The sequence below is a fragment of the Mastacembelus armatus genome, chromosome 18 (genome assembly GCF_900324485.2).
Source record: "Mastacembelus armatus chromosome 18, fMasArm1.2, whole genome shotgun sequence".
NCBI lineage: Eukaryota > Metazoa > Chordata > Actinopteri > Synbranchiformes > Mastacembelidae > Mastacembelus > Mastacembelus armatus.
In genome coordinates this window covers 3337837-3352599 of record NC_046650.1, presented here as the reverse complement: position 1 = coordinate 3352599, position 14763 = coordinate 3337837, and the positions used below count along the sequence as shown (strand labels likewise).

Here is a 14763-nt window from a genome sequence, read left to right as displayed (position 1 = left end):
CAACATACTCTTGTGCTTTGTTTCAGTTTGGTGACAAAAACATCTCATCACATCTGTGTGGATCCCAGAGTCATCTGGGTTAGGGACATGCTGAAAAGTCTGGATTCACATTTATCTTAAAGAGTCAGTCTAGGCTGGTTGCTCAAGTCAACAAGTCTGTGGAACAGGCCTCATGTAAAATCAGATGTTACAGATCAAATACAAACTTCCTGCACCAGGATGTGAATCTCTGATAATGCAAATTCATCTTCACTGTTTTGGCTGTGAAGTAAAATCTGCACATTAAATAATACAAACTGCTAAAAACTCAGACTTTGTTTTTTGTTGACCTTTTCAAGTGACCTCAAATGAGTATGAGTTGTGTTGGCAACAGTGGGTTTAATGAGGTAATACTACTAGTAGCTTTTAGTAGTATATTACTAATAGTTCCAGTAAAAGTAATGGAACTAGTAACAGTAGTAGCTGTAATAGAATTGCAGACATTAACTAGTTAATATTGTTAGAACAGATTTTTATTGTTTTGCTGACGTTTCCTTGTCATGGAAATACATGGAATACAGGCCAACATGACGTTTCTGGAAACATCAGTCTCTTTAAAGCCTCCCTGCTTTGTAGGCATCAGTTAGCTTCATCTGAAATCCTCAGTCAGTTGTTGTAAAGAGCTTCTGGCTGTTCAGTGTCACCACAAGGGTTAAGGCACAGAAATTATCAGCTCAGGAACTGTCATCAGCTGAAAAGACTTTATTAATAGAAGGGAGTACAACCACTGTAACTGTTTGATACAGAGGTTGTACCTTCTTTATACTACAAATATCAACTAAATATGCCCAGAGGGGGTGAAATGTGTGGTCAACTGCGCATGTGACAGTAAATCACATGTTAGGTGAGAAGATCTTCTGTTGGGTTTGTGTCTATATGGTAAATTACACAGCAACGCACAAGAAGCAATTTACAATCTTTGTGCAGTTATTTTAAACTTTCTATATTGTGCAGCACATATAGTGTGATACCCCACACAGGCTGTAGGTAGCTAAGTACTGACTGAGTGAAGGTGCAGTATATGAGCAGATGCAGACATGCAGTGGACTGTTCAGGTCAGTGTGGTTCTCCTGAACATTGTCTGGATTGCCTTCTTTATACACCCAGATCCTCTGTCAGGTAGGAGAAAAACTAACTGAACTTAGCGTCACCTGCTCCGCTGTTCATTCGTACTTAACCCTGAACTGCAGTGACGCAGCACATGAAGAGATTGTTACTGTCATTATGAGCTTTTTATGTCTACAGTGAATTTGTGTTGCCTTTAGGTGAGCTATGGATTATTGGTTTATCTGTTAGTCGTCCTTTGTGTTGCTGTGCAGTGTTTGTACAGAGAAGGAGCTCTGATGATGAGATGCTGTTTGGAGAGTTTTGCATTGAGCTTCCACTGGTCAAAATCACCAAGACGAACAGCAACAGCACAACATCTGAAGGTCAGTGTCCATGCTGTCACATCTGAGTTATAAGACATAGAATACACTGCATTTCTCTTATTGGAGTATGTTAATGACCTGTCTATGGTTTGTCACATGAAAACCTTAGTGGGATTTTTTCTGAATGTAAATAAGTAATTAGTGCTCATTTTCTATGTAACAAACCTGCACTAAATATTAAAACTTTATCATTTCTTTCAATAAAAACAAGTAATATCTCAAAACTTCACACGATGAAACTTTTTAAGTCTCAAAATTATGGTTTTCTTTATTTCAGTTATTAGTTTTATAAATTAAAAATGTTCAGTGAAATAATTTGAGGTGAATAAAAACAGTTAAAATAAAAGAAAGTTTGCTGATTCAGCCTCCACTGTTGTTAACTGTGTATGTTTTTGTGCAGTTGAATTTAATTATATTCTATATTATAATGCTGTTGGTTGGTGCCAGTGAGCCGTCATAGCTGTTGTAGTTGTTTTAGAAAGAAATGTTTATTAAGGCTTTTTCACTCAGTGTTAAGATGGCTGCCAAATGGAGCTGATGACATAAGAGAATTAATGTTTTATAAACCAAGAAAAGTTATGTTGTAAGTGTGTTTATCTTCAAAGCTCAATGTGCAGACATACACACATTGCTTATTTGTTGGCATGTTACCACCAGCAGCAGAATATCATGAAACCAACCACAGGATGTGAATTGTGCTACACACATGCATGAGCATGTAAACATGAGTGTACGTGCACATTCCAAACATAGACCTACTTGTAAAAGCATTGCTCTGTAGTGGTCAAAAAGTCCAAAAGGTCACCTCCAAATGTGACTGTGAAGTGGGAGGGAAGCAGGTTTTAGAGCTGTTGTGAGTGTTTTTCATGGTTAAGCCAAAGTTCAACGTTTAAAAAGTTCAGTTCCTCCAAGTCAGTTTTCTTATGATCTTATAACCTGATGTTTAAATTGTGTAAAGTCTAAAGTCATGGATGTTCTTCCAGAAAACCCCTCTCTCCCTGTCAACAAGACCAAAAGTCCACAGGACTGCATTGAAACAAATACACAAGAAAAACATCAGTACACTTCAGAGTCGTCACATACAGAACTCAGACCTGCTGCACCAGGATGTGAACCTAAGATACTGTAAGTTACTGTTTAATGCTGTTTGTGCTTTTTATTATCAAAACTGTAGTCATAACACAAGTGGTAATGATAGTAGTAGTAATAATATATGTACAGTAGTAGTATCAACAAATGTATTGACAGATAGTTTTGTTTTTTAAACCCCTTTAATATCATGCGTTTCCTCCAGCTGACTGGGGTAAAGTTTCTATAAGGTGGAAAGCTCCATAGAAAGTTGAAACTATGTATAGCACATTTAAAACAACCACAGTTGGCCAAAGTGCTTCAGAGGTCAAGCAATACACTAAATATACTGTATATAAAATACACATAATTAAACAAGGCACAGCAAGTAAAATAATAGTAAAAGTAAATAAAACACTAATAACACAAAAAGCTCAGCTACACAACAAACTATGATTAAAATCTATAGTAAAAGCCAAGATATTATCTTAATTTGTTTTAAAAGCCAATGAATTAAAGTAGGTCTTTAACATAGTTTTAAAATGTTCTAACAACTGGACAGCTCTGATGTGGAGAGGAAGGCTGTTCCAGAGTTTGGTGGCTGCCACAGAAAATGCTGCATCCACTCTGCTCTTGAGCCTGGACCAAGGCAGCTCGATAAGCAGCTGATCTGCAGACCTCAGGACTCTGCCAGGAGTGTGAGGTCGCAGGAGTTCAGCCAGGTAGCAAGGAGCCATGCCATTAAGACATATAAAAACAAACATTAAAAATTTAAAATAAACCCTAAAAACAGCTAAAACAGTGGTAATGTGCTCCCACCTTTAAGTTCGCGTTAACAGGTGCTCTGCAGCGTTTTATACCCCCTGGAGACGACAAATGGAGGACTACTCTAAGCCAATATAAAGTGATTTACAGTAATCCAGTTGCGTCATTGCAAAGGCATGAATTTTCAAAATCACAGGCACGGAGATAGGGCTTTACTTGGCTCAAAGTTTTTATTTGGAAAAAAGCTTGATTTGATGATGATGATTTGAAGCCTCTGTCTACATACACTCCAAGATTTTTTATAAAGGAATTCAATTCAATTCAATTCAATTTTATTTGTATAGCGCCAAATCACAATACAAATTATCTCAAGGCACTTTACAAAAACTAAAACTAAAAACCCAACAAATCCCTTATAAGCAGCACTTGGCGACAGTGGAGAGGAAAAACTTCCTTCCGGGCTCAGTTTGGGCGGCCATCTGCCTCGACCGGTTGGGGTGAGTGGATAGAGCAGAGAGAAAAGAACAGCAACAATAAACAACAAATAGACACTGCAGGTTGGTGGGGCCAGTAACTGCACATCAGCAATATACAGCTCCAGGACCAGGGTCACCTGCAGAAGGTATGAAGGAATGAAGGAGGCCAATGGGTCAATGGCACTCTTAAAGTTATTCAGCAGGTCAGAATTGCCGAATAGCAGAATTTCTGTCTTTTCTTTGTTAAGACCAAATAAGCTACACTATCCATGATGTAATACACTTAAGACAGTCTAGTACAGACTGCAAAGAACTGTATGAGTTTGGTTTGAGTGGTAGATAAATCTGTAGGTCGTCCACATAACAATAAAAACATATTGTGCTTATTAAAGCAAGAGGGAACATATATAATGAGAATAATAAGGGGCCCAAAGTGGGACCTTGAGGCACTCCACAGTTAAGAGTTGACAGACAAGGAGAATTAGCACAAGTGGACAGAAGCTCAAATAGAGCGAAACCAACTACTGTCAAATGGACAGCATGGTTACCACTATTTGCGGTTAAAAACAGGTCGTTAACAAGTTGTTTAAGATCAGTAGGGACACAACCAAACTTTAAAGAGCAGTTGATCAGATCAACAATGCATGTCCCAATAGTCTCAAAAACCTCCTTAAGTAGACGAGGACGGAAGGTGTCTGTAGGACAAAAAGATGAATGCAACCGCTGAACAGTCACCAGGGACTCGGGCACTCTCGCCCTGGGTTCGGGCTCTGGCACTCTTCTGACACTCTCGCCGTGGGTTCGGGCTCTCTGACCGGGGGTTGTGACTGGAGAACCAGCCTCACTGACTGATGAGCCGGCGTCCCGGGCTGGAGCAAGGCTAGGCAACACTACCTAGACTGGCGGAGGGGAAGCCGCTGGAAAAAGCACGTGTTTAACAGAGTGTAGAGGGAAGTGAACAGGGAGACTAATATGTCCGCCCTCACCTTGGAGATGTAGCCTGGTGGGGGCCGGACGATCTCCTCCAGTCGGGCGCAAAACGAGAACGATGTCGCGTAGTCAGAGCCCTGCAGGACGTCCCTCAAGGCGCGAAGGAGTCCCGCGATGAACTCCTCCTCTCGCGCCGTCCTGTCGTTGTCCGCTGGGTCCATTATGGTCGAAGCATTCTGTTATGAAGTGGTGGTGATGAAGGAGGAGAGGAGAGGACCCAAGTGCAGAACACAAACTTTATTAAGCCTGAATCGACCAGGCTACATACACCAGATACATAATATCTCCGCCACTCGGCGGGCAGGCAGGTAACAAATCCGCCACTCTGAGTTCCGAACACAAAACCAAAACTATAAACGGCGAAACACACTCCTCGAACATAAGTCCACAAACGTTAATGCTCCAACAAAGAAAGAAACTTGGGAGATCTAAATACACTCAGAACCAAGGACCAATCTAACACAGTGAGACTGATCAAACTAATGAACATAAAACTAACCAAGATCGACACAGGAGAACAACAGGAAACTAACCAAAATAAAGGTCCACAACCGGAACTAAACCTCACTCCATAACAGATGTAGAGCCCATAGGAAAGTGTTTTAGCAATTGTTTTAAATATCCAAAATGAGGCACACACAGAAAAGCTGGATTTTTAGTTTTAGAGGTCATTTCCAATGTTAGATCATTACTCATTACTCATTACTCTTAACATTTTATCTTTCATATGTTTCATGTGTCCACTGTTAGAGACACGTTTGAGACAAATCTATCCCAGTCCTTTCTGGGACGTTCAGAACATTTGGGAGGCACAAATTCAATTGGTCCTGAAGACTGCTGCTTTGAGTTCTACCCGAGAAGAATCAAGAAAGAACTTCTCGTATCATATGAAATGACTGATCATCGCTGCGCAAGGAGAGCAGCTCTGTAAGTACAGCATGTCAATATGATTACTTCATTCTCAGGAAGTTTAATACATCAAAGACATAAATAATCATAATATTAGCATTAAAACAATAATATTATGTAGTTAATTAGAATTCATGAACACAATAAAACACAGGGCACATTCTCCACAGCACTTTGACCAAATATACTTCATTTTATCTCCTGCCTATTCTGCTGTTTTTTGTCAGTTTAATCCATTCAGATATAAGTCATTTTCTGTGTTTGCATGTATCCTTTTCAAAATACTGTTGATCATAATGATGAAACATTTCACCCTCTGTTTCAGTTTTTTAACACAAAGGTCTCGTCGTATCTGTGTGGATCCAAGTCTGTCCTGGGTTCAGAACATCATGAAAACCCTGGATGAAAAGTCCTTTTAAATCAGCTTCTTGTCTGGATAAAAACTTCCTGTTTGTTGCTTTATCAAATCACAAACTGTGATAAGTTTGACTGTTTTGTTAGAACATGAAGATGATTTTAGTATTAATGTGCAAACCTGAGTTGACCTTCTAATGAAGCCAGAATGATGCTCTGTCTTCAGATGCTTTGTATTATCAACATTATCAGACAGTGTAACCATCACACAAATACAGTTCATGGTGTGAACATGTTTCCTGTCTCTTCTTGATTCTTTCTGCTCCCTACACACACCTGAGTGTCAACAGTAATGGTCAGAGTTCGTCAGAGACACCAGAGACCAGCTGTGACCATGACTGTCAGGGTCAGTGTGGCTCTGCTGAAGGTTTGAAGGATCCTCTTCTTTTTGACACTGGCTCCTCTCCCAGGGGAGAGAAGCTTTAGTTTGTTCATGTAGTTTTAGTCGTCCACATAATGATGTTTAAATGACTGGACTTGTTGGAATTTATTAAAACGTTTTATCACACTTTTCAAACTGGTACCATAAAATGCTGCTCACTGTAAGATAAAACTAAATGCAAACAACGAGAAAAGAACTGGGTTCTTATAAAAAACATCAAAAATGTTGACACAGAAAAGACATAAAACAGCTGATTGGCTCTGGACATAAGGGATATATCAATATAAACATTGATCAGTAGACCAATTATCCACTGATCAACCGTTCCAGAGACAAGGTGTCAATACAGCAAAAGATGAATCAACTCCTGAAGATGCAGTGTGTAAAATGTGAAAGATTTAGGAGCATCTGGTGGTGAGATTGCAGAATGGCAGAATGCAGCCTTCTGAGCACCCCTCCTGTTTCCAGGCACAATGGAGGGATGATTCCCTGTTTAGAGCCTGTTTTTGTTTTTTCAGAAATATGAAATACTGTATAGACAGTATATTCAATGAAGCATTTATAATAAAGGTGATGTTTTGAGCTGTTTGATGAGCGCTGGCAGCAGTCATGGTGTCAGCCTGCTTTTTGTTTTACTGCAGCTTTTTGCTTTTAAATGTGTTAATTATGTTCATTTTATTCTAGTGTTTTAGTCCACATGTCATTTCTCCAGTGAGAGGAGAGAACAGGCTCAAACCTCATGAAATCAGGAAGATCATATGTGGGCAAGATGAAGACAAGACAGATGTGCAGGTGGAAGATCTGCACTCTCCACAGCTGTCACAGGTCGACCTAAGATCTGCTGTACCAACGTGACTACCTAAGATAACTTCTGTTCAAAGCAGGAGTCTGTTATACATTTGTACATAAGAGATGTAGTAAACTGACCAAAATGACTGAGGGTTTGTGTGTAGATCAAAATGAAATGTTCTTGTGTCTTAGACTTTTTAAATGATATGATTAAACCAAACCAGAGTTGGGTTTTGCACAGAACCTGGTTAGGAGGTAAGAAGTGGTCTCAGGCCGTCACTGTGGTCTGTAACTGTGCCAACGTTTGTCAAACTGAAATGAATATGGAAATGTTGATAGTTCAGTTGTCATCACATTATGGCAGCATGTGTCCTACTCTCCTGCTGCATGTGCATCCTGGATAGTTTGTTAATGGGATGAAGTGTCTATGGGACTAATACAGTAATAATACATGACAACCATGAAGCAGAGGGTTGGTGGTTTGATCCTTGGCTTCACTGGTCCAGATGTTGAAGTGTCCTTGGGCAAGACACTGAGCCCCAAGTTGCCCCTGGTGGCTGTTCCATCGGTGTATGAGTGTGTAAGTGACTGTGTGTGTGAATGGGTGAATAGTGTAAAAGCACTTTGAGTACACTTGGAAAAGACCATTTACCATGAATAGAGAACCATGTAATGAGAGATGGTTGTGTGTGTGTGTGTGTGTGTTTCTGACATCACTAGTGTTTTCTCCCCTTCTCACCAACTGTCATCATTATAATGACCTACATCAACATACTCTTGTGCTTTGTTTCAGTTTGGTGACAAAAACATCTCATCACATCTGTGTGGATCCCAGAGTCATCTGGGTTAGGGACATGCTGAAAAGTCTGGATTCACATTTATCTTAAAGAGTCAGTCTAGGCTGGTTGCTCAAGTCAACAAGTCTGTGGAACAGGCCTCATGTAAAATCAGATGTTACAGATCAAATACAAACTTCCTGCACCAGGATGTGAATCTCTGATAATGCAAATTCATCTTCACTGTTTTGGCTGTGAAGTAAAATCTGCACATTAAATAATACAAACTGCTAAAAACTCAGACTTTGTTTTTTGTTGACCTTTTCAAGTGACCTCAAATGAGTATGAGTTGTGTTGGCAACAGTGGGTTTAATGAGGTAATACTACTAGTAGCTTTTAGTAGTATATTACTAATAGTTCCAGTAAAAGTAATGGAACTGGTAACAGTAGTAGCTGTAATACTGTTAAGGCACAGAAATTATCAGCACAGGAACTGTCATCAGCTGAAAAGACTTTATTAATAGAAGGGAGTACAACCACTGTAACTGTTTGATACAGAGGTTGTACCTTCTTTATACTACAAATATCAACTAAATATGCCCAGAGGGGGTGAAATGTCTGGACAATTGTGTGTGACAGGAAATCACACAGTGGGTGAGAAGGTGTTTGTGGCTATATGGTAAATTACACAGCAACACACACAAGAAGCAATTTACAATCTTTGTGCAGTTATTTTAAACTTTCTATATTGTGCAGCACATATAGTGTGATACCCCACACAGGCTGTAGGTAGCTAAGTACTGACTGAGTGAAGGTGCAGTATATGAGCAGATGCAGACATGCAGTGGACTGTTCAGGTCAGTGTGGTTCTCCTGAACATTGTCTGGATTGCCTTCTTTATACACCCAGATCCTCTGTCAGGTAGGAGAAAAACTAACTGAACTTAGCGTCACCTGCTCCGCTGTTCATTCGTACTTAACCCTGAACTGCAGTGACGCAGCACATGAAGAGATTGTTACTGTCATTATGAGCTTTTTATGTCTACACTGAATTTGTGTTGCCTTTAGGTGAGCTATGGATTATTGGTTTATCTGTTAGTCGTCCTTTGTGTTGCTCTGCAGTGTTTGTACAGAGAAGGAGCTCTGATGATGAGATGCTGTTTGGAGAGTTTTGCATTGAGCTTCCACTGGTCAAAATCACCAAGACGAACAGCAACAGCACAACATCTGAAGGTCAGTGTCCATGCTGTCACATCTGAGTTATAAGACATAGAATACACTGCATTTCTCTTATTGGAGTATGTTAATGACCTGTCTATGGTTTGTCACATGAAAACCTTAGTGGGATTTTTTCTGAATGTAAATAAGTAATTAGTGCTCATTTTCTATGTAAAAAAACCTGCACTAAATATTAAAACTTTATCATTTCTTTCAATAAAAACAAGTAATATCTCAAAACTTCACACGATGAAACTTTTTAAGTCTCAAAATTATGGTTTTCTTTATTTCAGTTATTAGTTTTATAAATTAAAAATGTACAGTGAAATAATTTGAGGTGAATAAAAACAGTTAAAATAAAAGAAAGTTTGCTGATTCAGCCTCCACTGTTGTTAACTGTGTATGTTTTTGTGCAGTTGAATTTAATTATATTCTATATTATAATGCTGTTGGTTGGTGCCACTGAGCCATCATAGCTGTTGTAGTTGTTTTAGAAAGAAATGTTTATTAAGGCTTTTTCACTCAGTGTTAAGATGGCTGCCAAATGGAGCTGATGACATAAGAGAATTAATGTTTTATAAACCAAGAAAAGTTATGTTGTAAGTGTGTTTATCTTCAAAGCTCAATGTGCAGACATACACACATTGCTTATTTGTTGGCATGTTACCACCAGCAGCAGAATATCATGAAACCAACCACAGGATGTGAATTGTGCTACACACATGCATGAGCATGTAAACATGAGTGTACGTGCACTTTCCAAACATAGACCTACTTGTAAAAGCATTGCTCTGTAGTGGTCAAAAAGTCCAAAGAGCTTTAAAGGTCAGCTCCAAATGTGACTGTGAAGTGGGAGGGAAGCAGGTTTTAGAGCTGTTGTGAGTGTTTTTCATGGTTAAGCCAAAGTTCAACGTTTAAAAAGTTCAGTTCCTCCAAGTCAGTTTTCTTATGATCTTATAACCTGATGTTTAAATTGTGTAAAGTCTAAAGTCATGGATGTTCTTCCAGAAAACCCCTCTCTCCCTGTCAACAAGACCAAAAGTCCACAGGACTGCATTGAAACAAATACACAAGAAAAACATCAGTACACTTCAGAGTCGTCACATACAGAACTCAGACCTGCTGCACCAGGATGTGAACCTAAGATACTGTAAGTTACTGTTTAATGCTGTTTGTGCTTTTTATTATCAAAACTGTAGTCATAACACAAGTGGTAATGATAGTAGTAGTAATAATATATGTACAGTAGTAGTATCAACAAATGTATTGACAGATAGTTTTGTTTTTTAAACCCCTTTAATATCATGTGTTTCCTCCAGCTGACTGGGGTAAAGTTTCTATAAGGTGGAAATCTTTTCTGTTGTTGCTCCACATATGTTTAGATGTTAAAAACTCACCAATGCACAATAATGAAATACTAAAACAAAACTGTGTGATACAGCTCTTCCTGTAAATGAGTATATTTTCAGCCTGTGCATGTGTTTCCACTGACAGAGACAGGAAGGAGACAACAAATCATCCTCATTTTGTTTTGGGACAGACGACTACAGCCAGACCTGTGCTGGGACCAGGATCAAGGACACCAGTAAAAGGTGCAGAGAGAAAGAGAGGACAGAAAGAGGGACAGTCTAAATATAACTGAGGTCTTACAGATGATTCAAGAGCTACTGTAGTAGAAGATTCATTTGTTGCAGGTATAAGAAGCATCTGCTGAATTTTATCTGTAATAGTTGTGATTTTATTTGTAAAGAAACTCATAAATTCATCACTGCTGAGAGCTAAGGGAACACTGGGCTCAACGGAGCTGTGACTTTTTGTCAGCCTGGCTACAGTGCTGAAAAGAAACCTGGGATTGTTCTTATTTTCCTCTATTAGTGATGAATAGTATGCAGTTATGGCTTTATGGAGAGCTTTTTTATATGTTAATAGATTGTTTTTCCAGTCTAGATAAAATTCTTCTAAATTTGTGGAACGCCACTTCCTTTCCAGCCTTCGTGATGCCTGCTTTAAACACCAACCCTACCCTGGGCCCACTTGCCCAACTGTAGAAACTGTGTTTCCAGATGTATTACCAAAAATTGTTGGCCAAATTTGAATAGTCACAATAAACTAGAAAGTGTTTCTTTTCCATTGATACCAAGCTCATCAATAAAATGTAAGCACAACAGCTAGTTTAATTTGGGTATGCAAAAGGAGGATAGGTAAGGTAGTTTTTTAAGGTACGAATATGTAAATTATACCATGGGGCTAGTCTTCTCTGAATCACTAACTTCTTTTTCAGAGGGGCTACAGAATCAAGCGTTTCACGCAGTGAGGTTACAGTGCTGTCAACAACATGATCAATTTGGTAGGGAGTAGGATTAAGGCAGCTGCCCTCCACTATGTTTATACTTGGCATAGATGTAAATAAAGATGGAATCATTTTCTTAAATTTATTAACAGCGTTGTTGGATAAACATCTGCTGTAGTGGAATTTTCTTCCAGACGCTGCATGATCCATCATTTTAAATTCGAAAGTTATTAAAGAATGATCTGACAAAACAGGATTTGGGGGAAAAACTATTAGATGTTCAATTTCGATGCCATAGGTCAGAACAAGATCAAGGGTGTGATTGAAACAGTGGGTGGGTTTATTAACATTTTGAGTGAAACCAATTGAATCTAATATTCAATTGTGAAATGTCAACAACAGTCAGTGCAACAAAACAAACATAGAGCAATAAAACCTAAACATTTCATATTTGACTATTTCCAGAGACTGACCTGACACCTCCTGCACCTGGAGCCAAACCTAAGACGAAGTAAGTTACTGTAGCTGTTATACCTTCAAAATAAAAGCTGTTTGTATATTTTAATGCAGGTTAAAGACAGTGAAGTTATAGTAGTGAAATGTTTCTCTTCTTACACATCTGACGGTGTTTATTGCTCACTTTCCTTTTCCTGTGAAACAGAAATATTTCTAATGATTAATCCTGTACCTGGAGAGCTAACATTAGTGTTTGCAGTCAGACCTGATGTTGGGTCCCTGACTTAAACCATCTTAGTAAACCACAGCAGACTATTAGTTATTGTTTAACTAGCACAGCAGTGTCACAGTAAGACATGGGCGTTGTGTAGTTCTATATCTCTCTGTTACTCCATAGAAAGTTGAAGCTATCACCATCATCTTCTTCTATTGTTTTGAATGTACTGGGGATTTTTTTCTTATCCAGTTTAAGGGTTAAGGGCAGGGGTGAGCAGCTCATGCTTCCTTGATGAACACTGGCCTGCTTGTTTTCAAATATCTGTGCCCAACTCACTACTGATTACCTTGAACCAGGCGTGTTCAGTCAATCAGGACAAGCAGGGCAGCGACACTTGAGGAACATGGGTTAGTCGTGGGACACTTGTTGTTGTCTGGTGCAAAACTCCTTGAAGCAAATTTGTGCTTCACAAATTAATGATATGATCACAGGCAAATCTCTGCTCACCAGCCTGTATTAATCAATGCAGTATCTAATTTAACACTTCTTAAAAGGGTTGTATGACCGACCAATTGACATGATCATCCCCGTCTTTTATGTTGAGCTGTGACATTTAGCTCTGCAGGCATTTAGGGCTGTGAGGGACCGACCGGTTGACAAACAAGCCACAGGTGAATTCTTAAACAAGAAAAGGGATTTATTTCCCCCAAATGCACAAAAATAAGACAAATTTGAAAAAAACAAAAAAGTAAGCAAAGTTCTGGGCCCATAAAAAAGGTCAACTGAACAGAACTTAACTCAGGCAAAAAAAAGTTTAACCTAAATGTAAACTGAGCTGACTGAACAAAGAACAAGACTGCCTCTCTAACTGAGGGCCTAAAGGAACTTATATACTGGCTGATCAGGCCAACTGAAACGAGGGGGATTTACAAGACAAAAATAATTAACTAAATTACACATACTTATAACTAAACTTACAAGTCTGTCAGTTTACAATTATTAAACTAAATAAACAACAACTACATTATATCTAAATGAAACTTCACAAAAGAAACCAAATCTTTAGACCAAGGACCTTTATTGGGTGGCTGTAGATACAGCCATCACAAGGGCTTATGGGGAAAGTGTTTTTTGTGGGTGTGTGTTTTTGAAGACACTACAATCTTTGTCTGAACATACAAAGTGAGACACACAACATACCATACAGAAAGAATCTAGTCTGGATTCGTAGTTTTAGGGGTTGTTCCAAATGTCACTTCATTACCGAAAATAAAAATACTCTAACATTTGTTTGTTCTCATTTGTTTCATATGTCCACTGACAGAGACAGGTTCAACATTAATCTAGATAATTGCTGCTGGAAATTCTACCCGAAAAGAATAAAGAAAGACCTCTTGATATCTTATCAAATGACTGATCACCGGTGCCTGAGGAAAGGGGTCATGTAAGTTCTGAATCATCAATATGTTTACTTCATTCTCAGTATGTTTAATACATTGATCACCTGAATAATCATAATGACATTAAAAGCCAAAATATTTAATCAAATATAAATCAGATTAAAACACAGGCCACATTTCTCACACCACTTTACTTTGACCAGTATATTTAATTTTTTCAAATCAAATCTCTTTATTGTCACACATCATGTACACAAGTGTACTGATGGTGAAATTCTTAGGAACAAGACTCTATGCCATGGCAGTACAAGATGTGAAAAATGGACAAAACATAAATAACAATATACACATGATACACAGTGTACTCAAGAGACTTGTAAATGTATGTGTAGATTTTATAATTGACTTGCGGTGATGCATACTGATAGTGTTTTACTGTGTAGTTCAGTGCAGTTAGTACAGAGCTGCATGTGTTCTGAGCTATGCAGTGCCAAGACATGCTACAGCGCTGTGTGCTACTGTTGTCTGTTCACTCAATGCTGAAATATTGCTGCTCATAATATAATGATGAGACATTTCACCCTCTGTTTCAGTTTTGTGACACAAAAGTCTCATCGTATCTGTGTGGATCCAAGTCTGTCCTGGGTTCAGAACATCATGAAAACCCTGGATGAAAAGTCCTTTTAAATCAGCTTCTTGTCTGGATAAAAACTTCCTGCTGTTTGTTGCTTTATCAAATCACAAACTGTGATACGTTTGACTGTTTTGTTAGAACATGAAGATGATTTTAGTATTAATGTGCAAACCTGAGTTGACCTTCTAATGAAGCCAGAATGATGCTCTGTCTTCAGATGCTTTGTATTATCAACATTATCAGACAGTGTAACCATCACACAAATACAGTTCATGGTGTGAAAATGTTTCCTGTCTCTTGTTGATTCTTTCTGCTCCCTACACACACCTGAGTGTCAACAGTAATGAGTCAGACAGCATGTCCTCTGTGTTCGACTGTGGACTCAGAGGCCTGTCAGGGACTTTCCACTACTTGTTTCCTGCCTGATGTTTGTTGGTTGGATGTTGGTCAGTTGGTTGTTCTCACACCCTGATGTTTCACCGTGTCCGTCTCTGGGTGCTCCTGGTATCTG

At 38.8% G+C, this 14763-nt stretch overlaps 1 protein-coding gene across 1 annotated transcript; it reads left to right on the top strand.

Moving 5' to 3' along the window:
- Nucleotides 1-8795: 8795 nt before the first annotated feature.
- On the top strand, nt 8796-14540 carry LOC113123009 (uncharacterized). Its single transcript, XM_026294719.1, has 7 exons — nt 8796-8959; nt 9160-9270; nt 10264-10405; nt 10750-10847; nt 12011-12056; nt 13543-13662; nt 14212-14540. Exons 1-7 carry the CDS (start codon nt 8878-8880, stop codon nt 14303-14305), a joined length of 693 nt encoding a protein of 230 aa, XP_026150504.1. The 5' UTR covers nt 8796-8877; the 3' UTR covers nt 14306-14540.
- Nucleotides 14541-14763: the final 223 nt, after the last annotated feature.